Here is a 27,794-nt window from a genome sequence, read left to right on the forward strand (position 1 = left end):
GTTGTAATGGTTTGCGTTATAGAAGTTGCATCGTAAAGGCACTGCGTGGTAAAAGTTGCGTTGTAAAGGATGTTTCCGGAATGAGTGAGCAGATCAGGAACCTTTACAATAAGTGCCCAAGATAAAAAGTTCTGTGAGTGGAAGCCAACAATGTCAACAGGAAGTGTTTAAGCAAGTGCCTTCTGTAATAACCAAGAATCCCAAAGATAAGTACAAACTATAGATTGCTAAACAAGGGAACGTGATGTGTGTGCAAAGTAGTTACTTCCATAACAAGTGTGAAAATAAGTAATATCTGCAACAAGTAGGCAAATCAGCTACTTCTGCAATGAATGTGAAAGCCATGGACTTTGGTAGTTACCTCTGTAAAGAGTGTGCATGCCAGAAACCTTTGAAATAAGTTGTAAGGCAGCAAGCTGTGCCAAGACTTTAAAGAAAAGTTATTTTTTCTAAAATGTGAATGCAAACCAGAAAACTTAGTAATGAATGTGCAACACTGCACTGCCTTGAGATGTGCAAGCCAAGCACTCTGGTTTAATGCCAAGAGATGTTTGAAGACATATCACACCATTAATGCCCACCAACTTTCAATCAATAGAGCTACGTCAATAAAACTGCAAGTCAGCAACTTCTGAAATGAGTGTAAAAGCCCTAAATGTGTAGTGAAAATGTAAATCAGAAACAGCTGCTATGAGCGTTGAAGACATGGGGCAAGGGGTTGTCTCCTTGCCTCATAAGGCTGGGGCACCATGTTTCAAATCTGGCCAATCATGGAGCAAATATGTCCATTCTGGTACTTATAACTTTGGTTTCTTTGCATAGAACCAGTGGAGCTAGCAAACCCTAAAACAATGGTTTGTAAAAGAAGATCCTAGGACTGCAAACGTGGCATCCAGCTGGCATGGATGGAGAAATCGACATTACGTAGGGTTATGCAATGAGGGTGCATGCCAGGAACATCGTCACTTTGCATGCAAAACATAGATCGTAGTAAATAAATGCGCATGCCAGCCACCTCATTAACGAGTGTGCAAGTCATGGAGCTGTGCAATAAAAGTGCATGTCAACTACCTAAGCAATGAGCTTGCAAGCTACAGTAAGTACTTAACATTCAAGCAGAAACACTCAAGGTTCACAGTTACTGGTGTCAGAACATCACGGCCAGAGAAACCTTGACGACAACCCCAGTGCCTTCTTAGGGGTCTTCTCAAGAGGGTATTCAATCAAACTGTAGACTGTAGACTAACGTGCTACCAGAATATTGTGGCAAAAATATTTAAGAACAAAATATCAAGAAGATAAATTAATATAGGTAAGTAGAGGTGTACATTGATGGTATATATTACAATATATATATATATATATATATATATATATATATATATATATATATATATATATATATATATATATATATATATATATATATATATATATAAGTCCAACACGTTTGGACTGCCCCAGTAGTCTTGAACACGACTGCTGAGGCAGTCGAAACGCGTTATGAGAACTATGAATTAAAGAATTTGCACTGCAACCTGTCCGATCCTGAGTGTGCGTTTTCACTGGACTCGTTGTTTTATGGACTTACCAGCGTGCTCCGCCGGGGAATGCACCATCTCTCATGGGTCCTAGGTTTTGGAAGGAGCAATTTCGTTGGAGAAAGATATATATATATATATACGATCCACCATACCCGGCTGTTTCCTCTGTTTCAATATTGCGGCAAGCCTGCGCGGGTGCCGGACACCCTTAAAATTGCGCTCCAAGTTTTCCTCCCATTCGAAGAATACACGCAGGCTGCTTCTGAATGCTTAAGTGTTTTTATTTAAGGCACAGAATCTGGTAGCTGCCTACCGACTCGTTTCGCCACTAAGGCTTGGTCACGGTCTATAAATAAAAACACTTGAGCATTCAGAAGCAGCCTGCGTGTATTCTTCGAATGGGAGGAAAACTTGGAGCGCAATATATATATATATATATATATATACACACATATATATATTCCACAAACACCGTTGCTGCAACTTCTCTTCCACTGGAACAAACGGATATATATATATATGTTTTTTTTCTTCAAGGTATGTAGTGTGGAGTTAAGACTAATCAGTAAATCTATACTTACCTGCATGGAGTAACCTCCTTGATATTTTGATCCTCATTTTTTTTGCCACAACATTTTGTTAGTATGATATTTCTGTTGTCGATATTTCGACATACATCCTCAAACAGGAAGACCATTCAACAATGGAAGAGGGAGGATGCCCCACCAGCTTGCAACCATCCATACATCTTCCGTTCCTAGATGGGTTTCAATCTCCAGACAAATCAGGCTCAATATTCAAACTTGCATACCTTGTCCTTAGCTGTCCCAAGTTTACTCATTGACAATCCTTGGGGTCAATTTGAGGCTGATACTCATGATTTCTACAATTAATATTTGGAATGGATTTGTGTGCAGCTTCAAAGGCATCTGGCATAAATATTGTGCCCTAAGTATTGTCAACAGTGAAGTTAATAGAACATTTACAACCAGTGGGACAATATTTACGACACAATACATTTGTCATCCAATATTCCTGTACATGATGTTCTGACGTACAACCTTGAAGACCAAGGTAGAGTATCCTGTGACTTTGCTCATTGTATAGTTTGTTGTTTTCTTAGAAAAAAAAAGAATCCCACATGTTCACAAAATCATCAGGACACCCCATTCATTTTCATGCAGAGATCCTTGAATCTCATTAAATTTTCCATAGGAAAAAAATATGATCCGGAAAATTATAATATTCTCTGCAGAACTGAATGGGCTTTTAGTAATATGGGATCCTTTGAAAGTGTTTGTAAGTTTGTTTCTAAAATTACAAGGAGTAGTGATCAGACTTCCCACAGAGATCTGGCATGATCTGAAATAAGTATTCATTGGGACTAAGAAGATGGGTCATATACATAAAACCTCCCTGTTTGAGCAGGAAAGTATGACTATTAAAAGATTCCTTGCACCAGCCACAAGTTGGGCTAGTGTATGGGGAAAACTGGGGGATCACAAACATGGAAGAGCCTCTGAAAGGACAGAAAACTCAATCACGAATAGGCCAGCTGCACAGGAAGCCTATACAAATCAATGGGTTAGACATCTGGATATGTACCATTACAGAACTAGAATCTGAAAGGGTTAGTACCACTCCAGTATAAAACTTTAAGCAATGGAGAAGTTACAAAACAAGCCAGGTGGTCATCAGGTCCTCATTTTAAGGCGTGATATCCCATGAGACCACTTTTTGTTCCCAAGACACGGCTGATCCCCTTTTCCATGCTGAGTAAGGCAGATTGGACATGCAAGAACAATTTTGGAGAAGTCTTTAAAGGCTGTACACCTTGAAATCAGGCGTCTGTGAATTTAATAAATGTGAAGGGTTAGTGGCAGCTAGGACACTTGTTCATGGCCCCAGAATATGGCAAAACAGCAGAGGCATCATCTTTGAAACACAACGTATGTTGGATCTCTGCCTTGTTTGGAAGAACATCACTCCTTGGGAAGTCAAAAGATTTTCACAGTATATTGGTAAATGTTCAAGGCACGACGTAGACTTCTGTATAACTTTTAAGTTGTTTTTTTCTTGCCTTTTGAACATTTTACCTTTTGGTGAGCCCTAAAAAGCCTTCATTGTATTCCAAGTTTAGGTTTGTAATCATTGCTCTTCTGTACGATTCCTGTTTCAAGGAAGTTCAGGTATTTTGTTGGAAGGGGGTGGGAATAACAGCCAAGCCATTCAAGATATAAAACAGCCACATTGCCAAACAGAAGCCTCACAATGGCTGCCTCACACCAAGGGACAATGCACTCAAGCCTCCATTGTGAATCAATTGTGCTCCCAGGTGAATTAAATCAGCTGAATAGATGGTGTAGTTTGGATTCAGGTACACAATGACATTGTATTGGACTGTTGTTTTCTCCACCTAAAGTACAATTGAGCAGTGGAGAAAAGACTGAAGGAAGCAAGCCTAGTGCAAAGTGCTACACATTCTCTCCCTTGTCTCTGGTTCTTGCAACTAGGTCAATTTTGGTGTCCACTTGCCCACTGTCTTCCTTGGTGGCTCGGTGGAGCCGTTGTCTCCTCTTCTTCTTGCCCCTAAGCCGTACATCGTTTGGTCCTCGTTCACTCTGTGTGTCGGAGGACTCATCAATATAAGCCATGTTCTCACCAAAGTAGTCAATAGGATGTGGTTGGTTCGCTGTGTTGAGGCGGTTCATCTCTTCCACCCGCTTGGCCTCTACAGTGCTCGGGGAGGGGTTCCTGGACTTCACTGGAGTTTGAAGCTTCTCCTTGGAGTAGTTGTTTGGGTACTGATCCTCCTCCTCTTCCTCGTAGTCCTCTTCCTCGTCCTCATACTCATCATCATCATATTCTTCCTGGGACCCTTCCTCTTGCCCTGGCACTGTGGACTTCCCTTTTCGTCTCCTGCGTTTATGCAGCTTGTCCGGGAAGTTAATGCTCATCCCTCGATGCGCCATTTTCATTTCAGCCGTCATGTTGGCGGTCCAGCTTGCTGCATGTGCTGTGAGGCCTCCCATCTGGAAACAGAGTAACAAAGCATTGGACAGTTAGAAGAGGAATACCTCATCATCTCTCTCTCACATATCAAGCTCTTCCTTCACAATTAGATAAAACGATTTTGTGGCTCTGTGCTGGCTCAAGGCTATAGATAATTTACACATTCCATGCCATTCAACAGACCAGCGGTCAGATTCGAACATCTCTATGCAAGAAATTGCTTGTATGGTATGTTATTTAAGAAGTGAGCCCCTGTGTGTCTCCTAATAAAATGGGAGAGACACACAGGTAGGTTTAGACATGACTAAGACAAACCAAAGGAGAGCAAATATTTACGCCCCCACCTTCTGCATGGGGCATATATTCTTTCGATGAGAAACACAGAGAAGCAGATGTACAATACCTTTTTGAAGGGAACCATTATTTATGTGAAATTGAACCTCAAAAAATATTAATTTGCCGTGTGTAGGGTTGGTGGTAATTTATGCATGTAAATTTAGTCCTACACTCTTGAGTAACTTTACTACCTTTGACTGTTGACAAAATCCGACTGTAAAGTTATGCAAAAGTGTAGATTTACATGTCTCCACCCCCTAAAAAGGTGCCTAATTTAAAAGTGTGATTTACTACTGTAAAAACAGTTCTAAGTCTAACACTACTAATGGCCATCACTGGTAATGCAACACGTTCACATAGCAAATAATGGAGGTAGGGTCTTTAATTAAACCCCAAAGGAAAGAATGTTAAATTAAATTAAAATAAATTGTTAAAAATATATATAAATAGTACATTATTTAATCAAATCAAAACATATTTCAATAACCACTTTTGCATTTAACAACTATTTTTGACAATACATTTTATTAAATAGTATTAAATAGAATGAAACTGTTTTTCTATAGATTATTTTTAATAATTATTAATGCATAACAAAAAACATATTTACACTTTGAGTGGGAATGATTTTGTTTATTTAACCCTGACAAAAATAATTATTATGTAATTTAAATAATTTTAAATAATTTATTTTTTGTTCAAAATGTAGTTAATTTAAAAATTCTGTTATTTAAAACATATCAAATTACATTAAAATTATGTTTCTCAAAGTTAAATTAAAAAATAAATCCCCACCTAAAGTAAATATTGTGTTTTATTAAGCAATAATAATTATTCAAAGTTATGTATATAATCAATTAAAAGTATCCTGATGTACACTACATTCACAAGTGTGATGATGCGTATATAAATATACGAGCAATTTTGGATTTGAATATATATATATATATATATATATATATATATATATATATATATATATATATATATATGGAGTGGGACTGACAGAACCCCGAAACATGACAAACTGCAGACACTTCTTACATATATGAGTGGGCAGAAACTAATCTCTTGGTTATACAAATCCATGATACCCATAGACAGTGTCAGGGCTACCTGTGTGAAAGCACTGGATAGATGACTGACTGACAAAGAATAGACTGCCGCATTGCAATGCACCCGACAGGTCTCCAGAACTACCAGATGCAAACACACTCAGCTCAACTACCTCCACACTACTTACCCTACACCACACAGACTGAATATGATAGTGGAAACTACAGACAAGGCTTGCCCACTGTGCTCATTGAAGGAGACTGATTTTTTGCATATGGCCGGAGGATGCCCGACAATAGTTGATTTTTTGGGGCACAGAGAAATTCAGGATTTAGAGCACACAACACAATAGCCACACCCTGGCGAACTGAAAATGTGCGTGCTGGGCATGGGTCCCAGACCATCAGCCGTAAAGTTAGGTTCTACACTCATAGACCTGGGCCTAATCATCGCCAAGTAGGTGATTGAGATACACTTGAGATCGCCATATGGACCCCTACATAGGAGGTGGAAGGCAGCATTTATGAATGGGACAACAGACGAAAAATCGGCGCTGAGACTAGAGGAACAAAGGGAGTTTGCGCAGACTACCACTTGCAGACGACTGGGCTCTGCTAATGGGCCCATTTACAGGGCAGGAGGAAGAGCCAGAAAGATCCCTATCTCCATTGTAACTAGCACTCCCCGGAGAGCAACGGCAAAGAGGAAAGAATTGATGGTGCCGGGCGCTGCAGACACTCAGACTTAAACCAAAGGGTGGAAGGGCAATGTGGCCAACAATAAAAACATTGAACTATGGCTGGGTGGGGGTATTTGACGTTCTGGCTTAATTGCTGTTGTTAAACAAACTTTCGGATTCCTTGATGGGACAATAGGACATGTGATTATTCACCTATGTACAACTGTATTCTGAAGATATCTTGCTTGTATTCACTGCTGTGAGACTGTGATTTCCGGATGCTTGACAGCTATGATAATAACCAAATACCATGTACCAAGAATGAATTATATATATTTATATTTAATAAAATGCATTGTTACATTCATTTTGAAAGCAAAAAGGTTGTTAAAGAACTTTGCAATTACATTGAAAATGTATTATTTGGATATATTTTTAACATTAAACTATATTTATTTATATGTTTAAGTATTTAAATTAATGTAATTTAATGTAACAATATTTCCTATGCTGTTTTATTTAAAATCCTTAACTCTATTGATTTATAGGGGAGGGTGTTGCAGTACAAGGGTTTTGCCATGGGTGGTGCTGGACTTACTCCAGCTCTGAGATGGAGCAATGTGCTACCATTTTTAGTCCATTTTTGGATGGAGTAACTTTAGAAGTGCAGTTAGCAAATAGGAATGAGCTTACTCTTTTAGGGGAATTTATTTGTTGCTCCCAAAACCACTCAGCACACTTCCCTTCTCCTAACCCCTCCTTACCCCTACTCATTCCCCTCCAGTTTAGTAGCAAATATTACCCATTTCCCAGCCATTCACCTCCATCCCTCTCACGGTCACTACTAGAGCTTATACATGTGCAGAGACTCCATGCTAGAGGAAGAGATCTCTGCATCCAAAAAGATAGGAAAGGTAGAAGGATAAACTCCGTGTGTAGGTTTGTGAATAGCATTTTGTAGAACATTTTGTAGTACTACAAAACATACAACAAAATGTAGTTTGTGAATAGGCCCCTGCATTTTCTTGGGTGCAAGAGTGATTTGAACTGATACATTCGCCTTGTCTTGTGGCCCTACAATTGCCTCTCTCTGGCTTTCACCTGGGTCTGTTCACTGTGCTAGATGATAGCAACACCTGGTCTTAGCTCCTGCATGATCTTTTGTAAGATGTGGTCACTGTCCTTATTGGTGGGCACGCACGTCACGCTTTTTGGGAGGACCTGGGTCAAAACGTGATGTGTACCCCACAGAGAATGAACTCGTGTGTCAAAGTTAAAAAAACATGTCCTCCAAGCAAACAGAAAATAAAGCAGCTTCAGTTTTTGGGCCCACTGATTGCCTTATCATTAAAAATAAAACAGGACAGGCTTGTTTTAAATCTATATTGACTGAAGCACAATGTGGTGCCCTGAAAAAGCAGGGGGAGAACAACCCTGCCTCTGTCTACCTCCCAATGGGCCTCTTGGTGAGCAGACCACATGAGTCACATGTGAAAGTGGCTGGAAGTGCTGGAAAAAGCACCCAAAGGGGATGAGTTAATTGACCTCTTACAGGGCTGCTGAAGATGTGTGTTTGTGGGATCTCCAGCACCCATAGGAGAAGACTGCACAGCTTTCTGGGTGCCTGGACCTATAGGATCCGACAGCATGATAGACTTGTAACCACCTTCATTCAGGCACCGGTAGTCCTGGGTTTCCAATACAGCGGAAGTGACCAGCTTGCACACTTTCAAGCACCCAGGTGTGAGGACACACAGTGGCAAGTCGCGTCCCCTCCAGCATGGCAGTCCCATGGCAGGCGCAAGCTTCATAATATATCCATGCTGATATGATGCTTATTATGATGTGAAATAAAAGACCCTCTCCTCTGGAAATGAGTGATTTATTCCGAGACCTCTGGGCCTGAGGATGAAGAGGGGGGAAGAGTTGGGGCATTTTATCATACTGGAGTATCCATCAAGAGAGAGAAAAATACTCCTCAGTAAAGTTGCCTAATCATTCTGTAAATTCTTGGGTACCTATGCTGTGTAGGTTATAAGGATAAATACGATCTGTAGTGTTCCTCCGTGGAGAACGTAGAGGTGGAAAACTTCCAGGAGCACCTAAGCGCCAAGAAGCAGGAATCATGGGTCGCTTTGCAAGCGAGCAAGTCCTCTGCCCGGTGACAGCATCCCAGGACTTCTTATGCTATACTGTGACCAAAGTCACTGGGGAGAAAGGAAAGGCATCCTCTCGGTGAACACTGAGGCAGGAAGTCTGTTCTTGTCAACATGTACCCCCTCAATGGGTATGTGGTGGAGAGGGCTTCTTTTTGTTGACAGTTTCCCTTGAACACAATATGGCGCCTGCTCTAGGAAATATGGGTTATTAGGATCCCCAGTGACACCTTGAGGGTTTCCTGGATAGAAAATAAGAAGGATTAAATGACTAAAGTAAACACTGACACCAGTAGGTATAATCTCATAGATGATGAGTGATTCAAAAATATACAATAATATAGAAAGGTTACCTTCTTAATAATGTTTAGTAACTGCAATGTATGTCGAGCAGTCACACACCAAAGGCCCTATTCGCAAAAGCAATCTGAGACAAAAGTCTAAGTTTATGACATTGGTATTCACAGAGGTAATTTACGAGTCATATCTTTACGTCCGCCGTCGGACAGGTGTCTCTGGCTTCAGCCATACTCTGCACACCAGGGCCATAATCTCCTGCTCGGGGTACACTAAGTTGTCTGTAGTGTTGGCACTACAGTCAAAACTGATGGGAGCGCAAATTGTAGACTACATGTACCATGATGCAAAGGAGCAAACTTTTCTGGGTTATGATGTAGTGTCTGACCACACCCTTTTCCCTGCCCAAATTGATGTTCATGACCTTCTCTACCATTTATCACACGTCCCTAAAGTTCCTTTTTGTAAAAATTGCATTCCGGCCCATTGATTACACTTCATCCAGCCCGAGCCGTAGAGTACGACCCATGCCGGAGAGCAAGGCCTGGGTGCGGAGAGTACGGCCGAAGCCGGAGATTCCATCCCGACTACAAACGTAAAGGTACGACTCGTAAATGACATCTGTGAACACCAAAAGTCGTAAAGTTAGACTTTTGTCTCAGATTGCCTTTGTGACTAGGGCCCAAACTTTATAAACACATGTACTATTCTGTAATGGACACCTCTAGGAGAGGAGAAGATCTGTCCCAGAAACAGTGAGTTTACAGGAAGAGGGAGGACCACTCCGATCATCTCCTTCCTAATGATAAGAATTCTGGGAAAACCAGCAGGCACAGGATATTTACCAGTCTCTTATAACATCACAGCACGCGTCTTAACTAAAGTAAAGAATGTTGTCAATACATTACCACTTTTGAAAGGTGCATCTAGCCTAAAAAGAGAATATGCATTTTTGTCTGTACTCAAGTGTGTATCCAATGAAAGTGGGTGGCCATTCAAAATTGTGGGGTAAAACACAGGCTCTGGTGCTCAACTGGTTGACACCTACATCTAATCCCCTTGTTTCTCTCAGTAGCACACTGAGGAGACATTAAGACCCATTGGGATTGAGGACTCACAGATTATGAAAGTCATCTGTATGCACACCAGAGCCCAGTGAATGCACAACTGCCATATGTAAAGTGCAATTTAAAAGGCAGGAGAAACCAAGAACAATGAACCAGTGATTTGTCTGTGTGTTTGACTGATGAATGTTGTGATTGTGTATCTCTGTGTTTTATTGGGGTCAACTGAAAGCATTTCTGGCAAAATCCTGAAAAGTATTTGGCACAATGATGAACGCTGCACGTTATCCTTCGGTCGCAAGGTAGCTACATGCTTGCAAACTAAAAGGTTTTGCTTGCAAATTTGCATTATAAGCCCTCCACCACGGATTATATCAAGTGAGCTTCAACAATAGCAGCTTGAAATGTATTGTCTGGCTTGGCTTGAATTATTCTCTGGTGTGCAGTGGTATGATCTGTATAGCCTCTGTAACTGGGTATTTCTTGTTTGACCTGCTATAAAATGAAGTGCACATATTGATCAAATATAGTCTAGTGCAATCAGATATCCCCTAGAATAACTAAGGTGTTCCCTAATAAGCCATTGAGTACCTTGCTATGACACGTCATGCATTGATATGACCTGATCTGTTCCTAGCACATACTGAGCGTAATTTATGCCGGTGGTTACAGGTGGTGGGCATAGGCTCTCATTGTTTAGGCCCAGGACTTATTTTTGATCACTAGACTTTAGCCGACATCCAAATATAGAAAAGGAACAAGGAACATAAAGAGAGGTGAACACCAACAAAGGGAAAGACTAGACATGAAAATAGTACATGCAAGAGAGAGATTAAAAAAAATGGGAAGTGTATGGTGGAGGAGACAGAGGAATGTAGTAGAATCAAGATTGGCCAGCTTTGGTATTTGCTAACCCCAGCCTTCCATTGTGCTGATGGTGGGCTCGTAAGGAAAACTTTGGGGTCCTGCACTTCTGTTTTTACAAATAAAGCACGGTTAATGCCTGCCCTTTAGAGAAGCCAATTCCCCAGTCTTACAGACCATTAGTCCTCCTTCTTACCTCCGCTTTGGTTTTTCTGGATAGGACCCTCAACCAGTTCCCTATCATGGTGAGGATGGAGGCAAAGTAGGCCAGGCCCAGCAGGATCCAGAACCAGACCAGCGGCTTGTACCACATGTACTCCCGCCCCGAGCTGTCACCTGAAGATGTAAAACACACAGAGAGTTGATCACTCACAAAAGGAACACAACGTACTTCCTCGGGGACATAGAATTTCCTGGGACTTCTAACGCTCCACAGTTTTATTTTTTTATTTTTTTTAAAAAGCCCCTCTCTAACACCGGATTGTCATTTTCAGACAAGTGACTTGAATTTGTACTGTAACAAAGAATAAAGTGCTTTTTTAAAATGTATATAGTTGAGCCCCAGAATCACTTGGTTTAGCATCAGTAAAGTTGTTTTCACAAATCTGCCCTCCAATTGGATTATGGCACTGAGACTGCCACTTGTCAGGTGGATTATCCAGTAGAACTAGCCCCATGATGTCTAATAGGCATATGCTAGGAGTGCAGGGAGCAGAGCTAGCCCTCGGGATACACTGGTCGTGTAGGCCAAAGATAGCAGACATATCCCTTAACTCAATCTGACATGACATTACATGCCCCAGTCAGCAGATTTATCCCTAAGATTATACTGATGTTGAGGGCTGAGGCCTCACACAGCTGAACTATTTGCAGGTTGTACAGTAGGCAGTGCTTAATTTGTAAAAGAATAAGGCAGGGCTCCAAAGATTTGCTCAGAAGCCCGCAGCCAGAGCTACTGAATGTCAGCGTGCCGTATACCAAAATTGGGCAGTCTTGATTCCCCCTCATGCCGCTTTTATCCATCAGACACTTCCTGCTCCTTTAGCTCACTCTTGCAGGTACCTGCTTTCTCCATTTGTTTTGGTTTTTCTGTCTTTCTCTTCCCCCTTCTTACCCCCTTGTGTGTCTTTCCTTCTTTTGCTCTGGGTCAAAGTCTGATGAGGAAAAATAAGTGCTGTTCCCCAAAAATGATTGTAGGTGGGCCCCACCTGCAACCACTGGCTTAAATTAAGCACTAGTGCAGGCATATGCTAAGACCTCAAACCGTAGGTCTATCGCTCAGGTTACAAGACTCATAGGGCCTCATTTACTAGTTTCTCACGCACCCCAGTGTCGCATCCGCAAAATCTGCGCTGGGTGAGAAGGAGAGAGCAGGAGAGCACCATATTTACATAAATATGGCACTCTCCTCCCCTCTCCCTAACGCTGGCAAAGAAATGTGTGTTTGTGCGCCACGGACACACCTTTGCACCATAGTGCAAGGGTGTCTATGTGAGTCTAGCATAGATTTTGTACTAGAAAGATACCTTTTCAGTACAAAATACTATGCTTAGGTTAATTTTACCCTTTTCCCAGTTTATATGTGTGCTGGACAGTGCAGCACAGATGCAAAGTCAGAAAATAAAGGGGGAAAAAGCATTTCCCCTTCATAGCGCCTATCTGAAATAGGCGCTATATTCTGATGCTAAACCTTGTCTACTTTTTTAAGTAAATAGGGTTTAGCAACAGAAACCTTGGATGGTTGCATGGGAATGCCCATGCACCACCCATGGCGCCCCTCCTTGGCGCTAAGTAATGCAAAGCAGCAATATACACTTCTTTGAGTTACTTTCAAGTGATTGTAAAACATGGCGTTATCTTAGTAAATAGACCCCAAAGACTCAACAGAAAGCTTGACTATTCTTCCGGTTGCACAGATTAGTTAGAGATTTAACAAAAGAGCAGAGGCTTGTTGCAGAGATCTTACAGGAACAGGAGAACCATGGGGCATATTTCCAAGGATGTGGTGGAGCGCAGCATTAGCCTTCTTGGCTTAATGCCGCGCCTCGCCACTTCTGAAACTCAGGGCTGCACCTTACTTACAAGAATACGGTGCAGCCTTGCGTTTCTCCGTGCACTGGTGCTAATTTAGCTGCCTAGCGCCAACACAGGCACGCTTGCACTATGGTGCAAGGGTGCCTGTGTTGATGGGAAACACATAAACAGTCTGAAATGGTGTTTTGAAACTACTATGTGTGCTGCTTAATGCAGCACGTATAAAAGTTGGAAAACGTAATTTCTTTTAATGACTGTGTATTTGCAGGAAAGGACACCTTCCTGCACATAAACAATCAATGGCGTTTTGCTGTTTCCATGTGTGCTGAACAACGCAGCACACATGGAAACAGCAAAAACGAGGAGAAATTAAACATGTCTCCTCGTTGCGCCAGGGTAAGACCAAATTTTCCCTGGTCTTAGTTCTGGCGCTGCCGCATATTTACGCCACCCTTGTAAATATAGCGCAGCATCAAAAGCAATGGGTGTTGAGGTGGAACACCCACCCCAACACCCATTGCCGGCCCCCTTCACGCTAAGTATAGCACAAAGGGTGCCTTATTCACGAGGCTTAACGCTGCCATGTGAATAAGGCGAAGCCCCTATTGCCACCTCAACGTCGAGATAGTGACGGTGTATTGGCGATAGGGGCTTGTAAATATGCCCTCATGTGCCAGTTTACCCACAGGCATAGGCCACAGGATGCAGAGCGAATCTTCAGGTTCAGTAGATGTTATGGACTCAGCTATCAGGCAGCAAAGCAACCTCTGGGGACACAGTTCTTCTTATTATGCTATACTTATTTCCAAAATTCACTGCTCATAGATGCACTATTCTCAGGCAAAATAGCAATCCCTCAGATTACAGGGCTCTTACTTGTTTCAGCCAGAAGGTTGCTCAGGTTTTACTCACCTGCCACGTAGTCCCCGAAACCAACAGTGGTCAGGGTGATAACCACAAAGTAGATGGACTCCAGCAGGGTCCAGGCCTCCACCCGCTGAAAGATGAAGGTGGGCAGCATCACAAAAAGCAGGCAACCAACCAGGATAAAGAGCACAGCCGAGATGACGCGGACTATGGTGGGACTGACGCGCCACTTCTACAGACAGAGACATAGAAAGAGAGGAGAAACATGAGTGGAACAGAAATAGGCAATGGCCGGCCTATTGGGGAAAGTCTGGGATCTCCCAAAGTCTCCAACCTATGAAATGATTGGGCAGAGGCAGTCACATGTCAGACAAGTGGGGCGTCTCTCAGCAGCGCCTCCAAAGAGGCAGCACCACTTGAAATGTGAATTAATCTGCCACACTCCGGCCACCTTTCAGAGGTACGGACCTATCCGGGAGGTGTAGTAATTCCTCTACAGGTCAGACCACCATAGGGAAAATGTGACAAAAGTAAACAGGTGGAGATAAAAAGACTGGGCCATTGTTATTGTCCCATTCCTAAAAATCACTTACCAGAAAAATCTGCTCCACTTTGCCAATGGCTTTCCGCAGCGTGGAGCCCAGGTGGTCGCCAACGCCAGCCAGCAGGATGCCAAAGAGTGGGATGCCCACCAGCGCGTAGAAAATGCAGAAGAGTCGCCCTCCATCTGTCTTGGGTGCAGAGTTACCAAACCCTGGATGGGCAGGGGAAAAAACAAATCAGGGTCAGATTACCTGAGTCTTTCCACCTATTCTTCATCTCCACTTTGCCAACCGTCTATCCCTCTTTGACCCACCCCCATAGCAGCTGTCCAGACCCGTTTTCTTCATCTCTGCCCACCACTCTCCATTCCCTCTCCTCTGCTCCCTTATCCCCAACCTCTGCCATCCTCTGTCCTCGGATGTCTTCCTCTTTGAACTTGACCTTTCCCCTTCTTCTCAGTCACTGCTGAGTGTGACTTATACCGCTCTAAATTTCATTAAAAAATATTTGGAACTTTACAAATCCTTGATGACTTTTGTTTCTGGTGATTAGAGGGGTAGGGCATCTGTTGTGAGGCCTGAGCATGCTGCTTATGTCTGCAGGGCTGGCCTTGTATTGTGGGGCCAGTGCATGCTGCTTTGATCTACTGCTGTTAAGTCTGTATTGCCCAAGACATCAGCTCTGATCTGAAACTCTGTAGTAATATTGTAGAGCCACGGCATGCAGCAGTCGCACAGAGGGCTGTCTTTGTGTACTGAGGTCAGACACACTCCTTCGGTCTACAGGGCTGTGTCCGGTGGGTCCTGTGAAGGTAGGTTTGATCCAGAGGCTACTGGTTGTTATTGTGCGGCCAGGGCATGCTGGTCTGATCTCAAGTGTTTCGGTTGTATCGTGGGCCGTGATGTGGTACCTTGATCTGTAGTTTGTATTAAGTGCTCAATTTGTGAAAAAGAAAAGTGCCAGGGCTCTTGTCAGGAGGCCACTGCAGCTTGCACCACACATTGCCCCTGCTGTGCTGCCAGTACTATTTCAGGCCCCCAAACCAATAAAAATGGCTTGGGAGGCAGGTGATAGTCATTTTTAATGTATATTAAATTAGTAATTAGCTGTTTTTGTGGTTATCTCTAAATTAGCCAAACAGCACCACCTTGTGGCAGACTATCACAAGCGCCGGTGATGACAATTAAGTGCTGGTGCTGAGCACCAGAAACCACCTGCTCAAATTAAGCACTAAGTCCCACACATGTTGCCTTGATGTGCAGGATTGCGCTTGTATTGTTGGGCCTTGGCATGCTGCTTTTCTCTAAAGGGCAGTGGTTGTATTGTGAGACTGGAGAATGCGTCTTTAATCTACCAGGCTGAGGATGTGCTTTGGGGCAGTCTAATCTGCTTTTATCTGCAGAACTGTGATTGCATTGGGGCTGGGAGATGCTGCTTTGATGAGCAGGGTTGTGTTTGTATTATGGGGCCTTGCCACGCAGCTTTGATTTACAGGGCGGTGGTTATGTTGCAGACTGATACATGCTGACGAGGTTTTGATGTGGGTCAGGACACATATTTTCAGTTTTGATTTGCAGAAACATGATTTTGATGTTGATTTGGATCTTGTCAGGTTCAGGAACAAGTATTTACATAGTATACATGTAACCCTGCACATCAGAACTGAAAGCATTCTGTCTGAGTCCACAACACAACCAACGCCAAGCTCCTAAAACATTCAATTAACAGGGAAGTTAATTAAAATACTTGACATGGACATATAAACTGTATTTGTAAAGGGCGAAAAATTACCCCTAAGTGTATCAAGGCGATGAGGGCCCTTGGGAAGATTAAGCGAGCTATTGCTCAGAGTCATATGGTGCTGGGCTAACTTGCCGCAGGCAATCGAATCGTGAGCCCCCGTATTCCGGAGTTAGCCGCCCTTGCTGCTGCACCACACCTCTTCCTGTGGGAAGTAGATGCATTTAAGAAGGCACTACTGAAATGAGAGCATAGTGGTAATATGACTACACTAATACCAAGCATTGGCAAAGCCAATAGGTCCTGGCAATCCTGTCTTTCAGCTACGTGTTATGGAGTGGAGTGGATATAGGTGGTGTGTAGTGGAATTATATGGGTTGGATTGAAATCTTTGTTGTGGCTTTGTGTGGTGTGGAAATGTGTGGTGATGTGTGGAGTTATGTGTAGTGGAATCATGAGGTGTGGATTTGTGTGTTGTGGCGCCGTGTGGCACTGGAAACTTGTAACGCATATCCCATAAATATAAAAGGACTCTTGTCATATTCTACCTGAAAAGGCAGATCCATCACAATGACATATTCTACCTATATTTGCACTGAAAAGATGCCCTTGGAGTCACCTTGGGCAGTGGATGTTGATAAGCCACTGCTGAGGTATTACCAGCATCCCTCCTGTACCAATCACCTACGTTTTTACCCACAGAGAGGTGGACACAGCTACCACTTTGGTCAACAAATCCTCTAGGCCCAACCACACCAGAATATACCAAACATTTCAGTAGACCAGAGGGTAGCCATTTTGTGCTCTGTTCCTCGTGGTGATGAGGGAATCAGCATGGGTGACCCGAGCTGCCACCCGTGTGCTAGGGGATGCATTTCAGGATACATCAGTAAGGTATCCGTGGTGGAGACTGAAACCTTAAACACAATATAAGGATCCCTGGACAAGTCTTTCTCCTTAGCTGACTGTAATTTTCCAGCACCTCTACCGCCCAACATACTTCTCAATTGCCACTCTGTCCAAAGCTGGTATCAGAACGATTGTATCGCTTTTCAAGTAGGATAGTCATCTTGACACTTCTGCAGTTGACTTCACCTTAACTACTGTTATGTGTAATTGGCAGCAGCAAACGACCACATCTTACTTAAATTAATTCATTTACAACCACTTCCCTGTACTCAGTTTCAAATATTCACTCTATGTGGCTTTGTTTTTATTTGTCTGTATAAGTTCACAAACCTACTTTTTCTTTCCAAAATATTCAAACTTTGTCAAAGAGATCTGAATAGAAAACAAATCAGTGGCAATGTGCTCGTTCTATTTTCAGTCACACAATATTCAATTTTTGAGCTTCATCACATCCATGAGAGCACTTCTTTTTTACAGAGGTAACAGCAGTTGTATTTTTTCCATTATTGTGTGCTGAGATGATATGATGGTTGGCGCTTGGGGCCCACTCTATGTTTGAAACATTGTGTTGGTCTTGAGAGCCAAATGTATGATGGTGGGCAAGAATTTTGGCACCCCATGGATACGTATTAATGGTATTGACGACTACATGAGAAGCTGTCGGGTTGGGAGGAGCGAAAGGTTGCCAGGGCCTTGCCAGAACTGATCGGGGTGGGTTGTGTCCTAATGTGGTAAGGGAGGATGTCCCCAAGCCCAAGAGTTTGGACAGAGAAGCATCCTTTTGTCAGAGACAAACATGTTCAGATGCTGCTAATACTTAGAGTACTACAAGACTTGCTGACCTGACCGGTCAATTAGGTAAAGGAGGCAAGGCTTCAGTATAATAATGCTAGCGAGGTAAAACACTATTGGAGAAAATGAGCAAATATAAATCTAGAATATTCTCAAAATATATGTTATTCAAATCTAACATGGTCAGCAAAACAAAGCAGTGGTGGCTGGTGGAATTTGAAACTGGTGGGGCGTAAGGATAACGAATCAACGTATGCGAGCGAGCGTAGCCAGCGAGCCCGACAGCAATAAGAGGGGTTCGGGGGGGTTCTTTACTTGAAATGGTTTCTTTAAAAAAGGTGTTCCAATTTTTTCAAAACATTCTTTAGGAGTGGCTCTTTGAACATCCCTGGAAAGGACAACCAAAGTAGGAAGTCCATGATAAATGTGCATATAGAACTACCAGGGAAAAGTCTACCTTTTTGGCAACATTCTTTAAGAATTAAGGTGTAATATTCACCATTTGGTCAAAATGATTTTCATATTCATTTGATGGAGAGAAGCTGCCCTGAATGAGTTCAAGCCTCACTCGCTCCCTCAGTTCCATTTTCATATGGTTCAAAGTGGGGATTATTTTATTTTTCTAATTTCAGGCCAAACTTCTCCCTCTGCTCAAAAAACCCTCACTAAACCCAGCCACTCCGGCTAGCTATCGACCGATCTCACTTCTCCTGGCTGTAGCGAAGGTGTGTGAGAAAGCAGCCCACAAACAGCTATCTGAGTTTGTTGAAACTTCCGGCGCTTTACACCCAGCCCTGTCGGGCTTAAGGTCCTCTTATAGTACAGAGACAGCCCTAGTTGAGATGGGGGAGGCTATTAGAGAGTGCCTAGATTCTGGCGGCAGAGCAGCACTGATTTTACTGGACCTCTTAGCCGCGTTTGACACAGTACCACATCCCCAACTTTTGGCTCGTTTGTCTAATATCGGAATCACCAGCTTGGTGTGGGATTGGATTAAATCTTTCTTGGAGAATAGAACACAGCAAGTGTGGCGGTCCCCTTTCTCTTCCACACTGAGAAGTGTAACCACTGGCGTCCCCCAGGGCTCTACCCTGAGCCCTCTTCTTTTTAATGTTTATGTGACGCCACTTATCTATCTGGTATTGCTGATGATACCCAGCTTCTCTTTACGTGAAAGAAAAACGATCTATCCCCTGATCTAGCAAAAAATTGTCTTGCTGAAGTCTTCAAATGGCTAGCGCAGGCCCATCTTAAATACAACGAGGATAAGTCAGAGGTTCTCCTCTAAGGGTCTTTCCCATCGCACTTTAGGCATGCCATTTGGCCCGAGGGTTACCCCATGCCCAAGTCAATGGGGTGCCCTGTGAAAAACTTGGGGATATGGTTTAGTGGGGACTTCGGCTTCCTACCTCAGATAAAAAAAATGGCTGGAGTATGCTTTGGCACATTGAAACAACTCAAGAAATTTCTACCACTGTTGCCTAAGGCTGCTAAGGAAATAGTGACCCGCGCTCTCATTCTTTCGCGATTGGATTATGCCAATGCATTATACATTAGCCTCCCTGACTAGCAGCTAAAAAAGCTTCAGACCATCCAGAATGCCACCGCCAGAGCACTTTTAGGCATTTTTGGGAGGACTAGCACCAAGCAACTTCTCAGGGATCTGCACTGGCTCCCGGTGCGTCAGCGTGTACTTGTCAAAGCTCTCACTATTGCTCATGGTGCCCTATATAAATCGAGCCCCACGTATGTTAGGAGACGCTTTGACTTCTATGTGCCTCTTAGACATCTTCGCTCCACTGGGCAATGCCTGGCTGCTATCCCTGGCTACCACCTTGCAAGAGCTGGAGGTAGCTCCCTCTCTGTGAGGGCGGCTAAGGCCTGGAATGCCCTGCCCTATGAGCTTTGGAACACCCAGGATCTGAGGCTGTTTAAAAACAGCTAAAAACTTTACTTTTCAACTAACCAGTCAATCTTGGCCCTTGCCGCCTGTCTCCTGCAAATTGGCATTCGAACCGGGACACTTTCAAGTATCTGAGCGCTTTACAAATGGAGGTTAACATAACGTAACATAACTTCTACCCTGGTGGAAGCTTCCCGCACACACAAATGAGGTACTGTAATGGCAGAAGCGGTGTAAGCTTCTCTCACACTTAAATCGGGTCCAGCACTACAAAAGCATTGTAAGTGTCCTTTAGTAGTTGTTGCAGAAGGTCCCCAGCCTTACTGCTTCTCCAGTCATGTGCTAATATCTGAAGGTAGGAGGTGCATTGGTGGCTGCTCCAATTTTGGGGTGGTGGGTCAATGTGGGGCAACGCGAACGGGATTGGGGGTGAAGGGAACAAATTAAAAATAAAAACACTAGCTGCCCCTGAGCCTGCTGCTGTGGTGCTCTTCTCCCGATGCTGTTTAGCTGCACAAGCTCCCAGGGGGCAATCACGGCATTGCTCTCATGCTGGTAATACCAGCATGAGAGCAGTGCTGTGATTGGCTTGAGCGGGCTAACTTGACGCTCACTCAAGCCCAGGGAGCCTGGGGCTTTTCTCCCACCCGGCTGTTGCAATACAGCTTGGTTGCAGAAACATGAGTGTGCATGTCTACTTGGCCGGCCGAAGGTGGCCGGCCAAACTGACATGCACACTTACAAGTGCCCAACACTCTAAAGCGTGAAGCTAGGCAGGATCGCCCCCACCCCTGCCCTAACCTCAGTTGGCAGTAATGAAAAATAAATGATAATAAAATGGTTTCAATAACATTTTATTTTTCAGTGGGGCGACGCTACTCCTCCATATTGGAGGAGCCACCCCTGAGAGGGTGTATTCTGATGTGAGCTTACAGTGATTCCTCTCACTGTGACCGGGGGAGTTGACCGAGGAGAGTGGGTGTAATGGGGCGGCCCCTCATCTACGAATAGATAGACTAGGCTTTGGGAAGCAAGTGCTACTGGGAGCCAGCTGGGAAAATCTGGTGGCTACAAATTGTTGTTTTGTGCACATACCAACCAAACCAAATAATGAGCACACATCCTCCCAATCGATACATCATAGACAGTGCTTGAGATGTACCCAGCACTCCACACCCTTCCAATATCACATAATCTGAACTCCGTCAGATATCTAACAGCACCCTCCTCTCAAAAATATCCATGTACATCATCTTTCCAGATGGACCTGCACATAGTCATCCTTATAAGTCACAAGCCAGACAGAACTCTAAATCACTCATGATCACAAGACGTCAATAAAGCCATAAAGGCGGAAGACCACTGCCAAACAAGCAGCGCTGCCTAAACTTCACCAACATACACCCCAGAAACACCCTGATAAAGTCAGCAGAAAGTCTTCTGTGCACTTAGCCAAACGACTGTGGTGGGGTTGTTGTGTTTGTGGGTGAAAAGTTTGTATTGCCTCTCTTTGTGCATTTCTCTTGGTGCTTTTCTCCAACAAGGCATCAACTGACTCCCAGAACACAACATCTAACACCACGATAACACAGGAAAGTAATTCCAGTTTTGGAGAATAACAGTTTTATTTCCAACTACTCTTCCCATCCAGATCACAAATGTACCCCCAACTTCACCATCAAAGCACTGCTGTAAGCAACCAGAAGCATGCAAATAACCAGTGGGGTAGCTAGGCCTTTTGCCACCCGGGGCGGTCCCAGCCTTTTCCGCCCTGCGGTGGGCATAAGTGCGGGGGTGCTGGCGAACAAATCCTGCTCCAGGTAAGAGCGCAGGGGAGGTCCCCCCCGCTACACCACTGCAAATAACATACCTATGTTAACATGTACCTGTGCTTGATTAAAAATCCAACAGCACTCTATAGCCAACAAAACACCACACACTTTGTTCTAATCTCATCTACTAACGGTCATACTCAGACAGCACACATTAGACAGAACCCCCTCATCCTCAACACACTTACAAACGTATCAAAGCCATATTGCTGGTAAAGAACTACCAGAATCAACACTACTGTCACTTACAACACCAATTTACAACCTAGAAAACATACACATAAAACTAACATAAACAGACCTTCCCCCACCAACATTGCATCATAAGATACCAACCTAGGTTGTGATACATATATACAAAGCCATTTGTTGCAGCAGAGCAGTGGACAATTGATGGCCCTCAACACCCAATGGAGCGAAAAATGGAAAACACTTTAGCACACCAATGGAAAACACCATAAATCTTTCTTGATAAAACTCATAAAACACTCATACTAACTCCTATAAACTACTTAAAAATGTAGCACAAAACAAACTCTAAGAAGTACCAGCAACCAAATAGCACAAATCCAAATATACTATCCAGCAACACTTTCCACCAGTTCAACTAATAGCATTTCAAGAACCACATAAAAATGCCGTCCATATAGGGAATGCGCTAGGGGTTGGCGGAATTTGCGTAATCGCGTTACACAAATCTCCACACAATGGTAAAAAATCTCCGCAACATGCAGAAATTCCGCAAACACGAGGAATTGCTTACTCGCGATGCTTTTTTCCTGTTCGCAATTGGTGTTTGCGTGCCCAGGGGGAAATATCTCGCAAACACATATTTTGAGTACGCGAACAAGCAAAAAAATTCGCAAACTCGTGAAACGCAGAATTTTGGGCAATTTCACGTTCTCCGCGAAACGTGAAATTACTCAAATTCCACGAGCGGAACAGAATTTACCACCCAGGCCTAGAATGCGCTTGAATGTAATGGAAAAGGTAACTGGCAATATTCAAATGTGAAAAGCATAACAAACCACAATACACAAAGCTAATAACACAAAATAGTTGACAAACCTCCCAACACACATCCAACACAACTTCAGCTTGCGCAGAATTACAGTGCATTTGGGTATCACAGTTCTCGCAAAAGAACACCCCCTACACGATGCATCAGACGTCAACCAATCACAGAAAACTTTAAACAGAATGCATAAAACCCTCCTAACATAGGCCAAATAACAAAGCAGATAGATGCCAGGGCACTGCAGCACCACTATTACTTATAGTTAATTCAATTAAATAACAATATGCTAGAACATGGCGACCCCAATTAACCTGAACAGCAAATAAATGGTTTTGGCAACACCTCCGGCCACCCTCATTAAACTTCAAAACCTGTCGAGCGGTTAATAAAAACAACTATCGTAAACAGCTGCACCATAAATACATCACTGGTACTACAGTTCATAAAACCAGCCGGACCCTGAACTAAATCAGCATTATTGCAAGGAGATAACAGATCCCAAGGGCGCTGCAAGGTCAGACTAATGGCAGAATACAAGTCAACCATAGCTTGAAATGGATCAGTTGATCAAGTTTCTACCCAGCACATTTTGCAGCATGATGAACAGCAAAGGAGAGGCGTTTATGCTAAGGCAAAATTCACAATCACAACAATGGCCTGCCTCGTGCACTACTAAGGTAATAACTGCACAGACCTGGAAATACTGGGGGGCATATTTACAAGGGAATAGTGGAGCACGGCTTTAAGCACAAATGCGAACACCACGCTCCGCCATTCAAAAACGCAGGGATGAGCGGTATTTACAACGTTATAGCATATCCCTGCGCTAAATTAAGCTACCTAGTGCCAAACCAGGCACCCTTGCAGCATAGGGCAAGAGTGCCTGCGTTGAGGGAATGATTGTTTGTGCAGCACACATAGAAGTTACACATCGTCATTTTTTAATGATTGTTTATGTGCAGGAAGGAACACCTTCCTGCACACAAACAATAATTCATGGTGTTTTGCTGTTTCTATGTGTGCTGCAGAATGCAGCACACCCAGAAACAGCAAAAAATGAGGAGCAGTTAAGCATTTCTACTCTTTTTGTCATGTTAAGACCAGGTTTTCTCTGTCTTAATTTTGGAACTGCCTCCTATTTACACCACCCTTGTGCATAGGGGGTAGCATCAAAATCAATGGGTGTTGCGGCAGAACATCCACTGCAACATCCTTTGCCCACCCCTTTCACTGTAAGTATAGCGTGAAAGGGTGACTTATTTACACAGCGGTGTTAAGCCACGTTAACACCACCTTGTAAATAAGGTAAAGCACAAAGTGCCGTTCCGGGCTTGTAAATATGCCCCTGGGTCCAATCTAAGGATAAAGCCACCAAACATTTTTCACCTGCTTTCAGCAGGCAGAAAGTGTCTGCGGCAGGGCCGTTCGTGTGAGTATCAGGGGGTTCAGTGCAGGCTTCTGTCTATCTAGTGGAGAGGGGGCGTTATTTGCTACCCCCAGGCTGCTGCACGGGTTGTCAGGGCTCCCAGCTCTGCTTCAGCAAAGTGAGGTTCCGGTCTCCAGACCCAGAATTATCGCATCTTCAGGAACCTATTATTAGAAAAGGCGGTGGAGGTGCATTGATTTGTCATCAGCACCTTTAATATTAGCAACTGATTGCGCTCTACTATTTGGGTGAGTGGACTTTATCCCTGCAAAGTATCTTGGGGAGGAGGTGTGGCCTAGGGGCTAGAGCTGCCAACTTGGCAACTAGGAAAAGAGGTTTGAATCCCAGCCTCGGCTCAATGCGTGATTCCGGGCCAATCACTTCATCTCCTTGTGCTTAAAAACATGTGCAACAGAATATGGTTCTTATGCCTATGTCCTATACAAAACTTCAAAAAATAAAAAAAAATCAGTTACGGCATTCACTCAAATATATGTGCTAGCTTACAAACCAGTAAAGCATCTACTCTCCCAATTAATAGCCCAACTTGAATGTGCCACTTTAGTAGGCAGATTGAATTTTTGCCTCAATAATCCTAAACCCTCAAATATTCAAGGACGACTTCTCATTTTATGATCCTACGTTTTTAAGTCGCGCCTAGCGGCAGCGCGCATGCACTGCTTGCTCTGCGAGGCATGCTGTATTAGAGTATGCACTGGAACCCCCGCCCACTCTCCTCCCATATTTGTCATATGCTTGTGCCATTGTCCTTTGGAAATGCTGGCTTCTGATTTGTAAATAGGCTTGTCAGTCCCTCCTTGGTACCGCCTTGTCTGCATTTGTTACCTCCCATAACGACTGGACCTTTTACAAGGTCTCCTTCATAAGTCGGTGAGCACTATTTTCTTTAATGATATTCCCTATTCCACCCACAACGTCTCAGCAGTTCCTCTGGTTTTACTAATGTATTTATTTAAATTATTGTGCGTCCGCTTTAACTATAGCGGCCACGCTTATTTATTTATTTAATTAATAACACTGTCCGCTTTCGTAATGTAATTATTTACATTATAGTGCATCCACTTTAACTATAGCAGACACGCTTATTTATTTATTGTATTAATAATGTAGGCTGCTTTCGTTAGGCCCAAGCAGAAGACCATTCTGCCGCTAACGATCTAATTAGGAGGTAATTGGCCTTCCTGCTGTTGTTTTTCAGCTAGTATGCATTTTTTTGTTGCTATTTCCACTCCGCCACTGAAGAAGAAATCAAGCATTTGCAATGCAATAGATCTCACATTTACGCAAGTTTAAGCTATTGGCATTGTAAATGACAATACCTTTTATTTATGTTTTAAAAACCAAACATAAATAAAAGGCATTGTCATTTACAATGCCAATAGCTCAAACTGCGTAAATGCGAGACCTATTGCATTGTAAATGATTGTTATCAAGTGCTGAGTGTCACTTTGAGGATGTTTCCGAGAGCTGCAGGCGAGCAAGAGTATGGATAGTTATTATAAGGGGGTTAGAGTCCTATCTGCGCAGGGGGCCACAGCCCAATATTTGTGACTCGCTACCCCTGTTTATGAGGAGTTAGGGTAAAAGTGGTTTACAACATTTCAGTTACCAGGCTTTTTCCTAATCAAATGTAGTTTGGTCAGTCTGCCTTTTCTTAATCAAATGTAGTTCAGTCTGTCTTCTAGCTCAAATTTCAGTAAGTTCTTTTACCGGAGGCCCTCAACTTCCAACAAGATTCCTCCATAGTTTACTTTTTTGTATGATCGATGTGTAAGGAGGTTTGCTGTTGATGATCACAAGTTTCTACTGAAGAAACAAACACATGTGACAAGGATTTTATCTGACTCTATTTATCTTGAAGCCATCGCACCTCAACCCAAAGTTTGGTCTGAGTCATTTGGACCAATTACTCTGCTCTCACTGCTTTCATTAACACTGGGACTGTTGAGGAGTAGGAAGCCTCTAAAATTGACCATCATCAGTCAGTGGAACATAGCTAGCCATGCATCTTTGGATCCACAATTGAACTAGGACATTAGGGGGCCTTATTACGATGTCGGGCAAACTCATGTCTGCCCGACACCGTTGCGGAATCGGGCGACCGACCTCCGGTCGGCGCACCTGACCGCAGCATTAGAATGCGGACGCATATGGTGCGGTCGCATACACCCATTTCTCAATGGGAGCTTGGGCTGCGGCAGTAAATCGGCCATAGCACAAGCTCCTATAGAGAAATAGGAGAAATTGTTTGTCACTACACCGTGTGGCCGGCACCTCAAGGTGCTTGCCACGCAGTGCAAGGATCAACAGGGATGCACCATAGGTGCCCTCTCGGCTCCCAACCGGGGTCTCGTTGAATTAAGTGTGTGGGAGACCGAAACGTCGACGCCATTACACCTTTTGTTGTTTCAAGAATACATTTATGAAAACTGAAGAAATCGAAAATACTTTGAATTGGTGATACTGTATGGCAATTTATCTTATCTGGTCCATACGAATGTGCAGAGGGTGTACGATACTGTTGTGGACACAAAAATTATAACAATAGTTCTTTTGGTTGCCGTATATGAATTGTATATATATTTATGTTTTGCACTAGAAACTTTAAAACTTGAAACTAAAAAAACAAGATTTTCGATAAAAGAAATATCATCGATACAACCTTGTCCTGTGTTATATTGAATTATTCGTTCATGTCTATGACGACACATAAATAAGAAATGGCTTGTGAAAAATGATTCCTCAAGGAGTGCTGTCTATTGAATTGAATATACCCATTTCCTTGGGGAATAGTGGGTTGCCCTATTTACTGTTGGGTCATTGTAATCTCATCGGCGGAAATGCCGTCCATTGGGCTTACCGTCAGGCCTCTGACTGGCCGACGGACTCCTTGAGCCGATGGGAATCCAGCCGTAATAACCGTCCGGTTTCACCTTTGACTGACTGCATCGTAGCACGACGGTCGAAAGTGAAACCCACAGTTAGACTTGGAGGCTTTCCGAGTTTCATCGTAATGAGGGCCCTAGGTTTCTAATTGAGAGCTCTCTTTTCAACTGAATCTTCTCAACCATAGCCTATCAGTAGAGTCTCACTACTAATATATGACAGGTAATCCACTTAATTGTGATAGATGGTAAAAAAGACAAAGTGGACAGTAGAAGTAAATAAAGATTCTATAGACATCTTGAAAAATAATAGGCCATGTCAAATTGAATATCCAGATTATCCTAATTAACTATAGAACAGTGGCTTTATAGCCATTGTTTGGGAAATTAGTCTTGAAATCGCTGTGCTTCACCCTAATTTTAGCAATTTTCTGTGGGGTAACCCAACCAGTTAAAAGTGTGGGGCCACACTTGTTTCCCCACTCGAAAATATGTGTTATTTCAGAAGGGGAATTAAACAATGAGAGGGAGTCCCGGTATGTGTGTTCATTATCTTTTATTGTCCCTTCAACAAAATCACCCTAGGTTTTTTATAGTACTCCCACACACGAGGGGCCTGATTACAAGGGCTGGTAATTTCCAATCCTTGCGTAAACTCCGCTTTACGCATGGGGCGGAATTACAAGTTTGGCTGTATTTAATGCATCTGCTAATGATCAGATTCGTTAAAAACTTCAGCTGTTGTTATATTTCGGCAGGTTAAACCTGCCGAACGTTGACTGAGGAAATTGTATGGTATTTACCGCACCATGCGTA

General features: G+C 43.2%; 1 protein-coding gene across 1 annotated transcript in view; it reads right to left on the reverse strand.

The window, feature by feature from the left end:
- Positions 1-4,018: 4,018 nt before the first annotated feature.
- Positions 4,019-27,794, reverse strand: part of KCNK4 (potassium two pore domain channel subfamily K member 4) — a 103,722-nt gene continuing 79,946 nt past the window's right edge. Inside the window, exons 4-7 of the mRNA XM_078662309.1 lie at positions 14,503-14,663; positions 13,955-14,141; positions 11,205-11,344; positions 4,019-4,576 (exon numbers count right to left, since the gene is read on the reverse strand). Coding sequence (XP_078518435.1) covers positions 4,019-4,576; positions 11,205-11,344; positions 13,955-14,141; positions 14,503-14,663 — 1,046 coding nt within the window. The remainder of the gene's footprint in view (positions 4,577-11,204; positions 11,345-13,954; positions 14,142-14,502; positions 14,664-27,794) is intronic.

Source organism: Lissotriton helveticus, chromosome 9 (genome assembly GCF_964261635.1).
Source record: "Lissotriton helveticus chromosome 9, aLisHel1.1, whole genome shotgun sequence".
Taxonomy (NCBI): domain Eukaryota; kingdom Metazoa; phylum Chordata; class Amphibia; order Caudata; family Salamandridae; genus Lissotriton; species Lissotriton helveticus.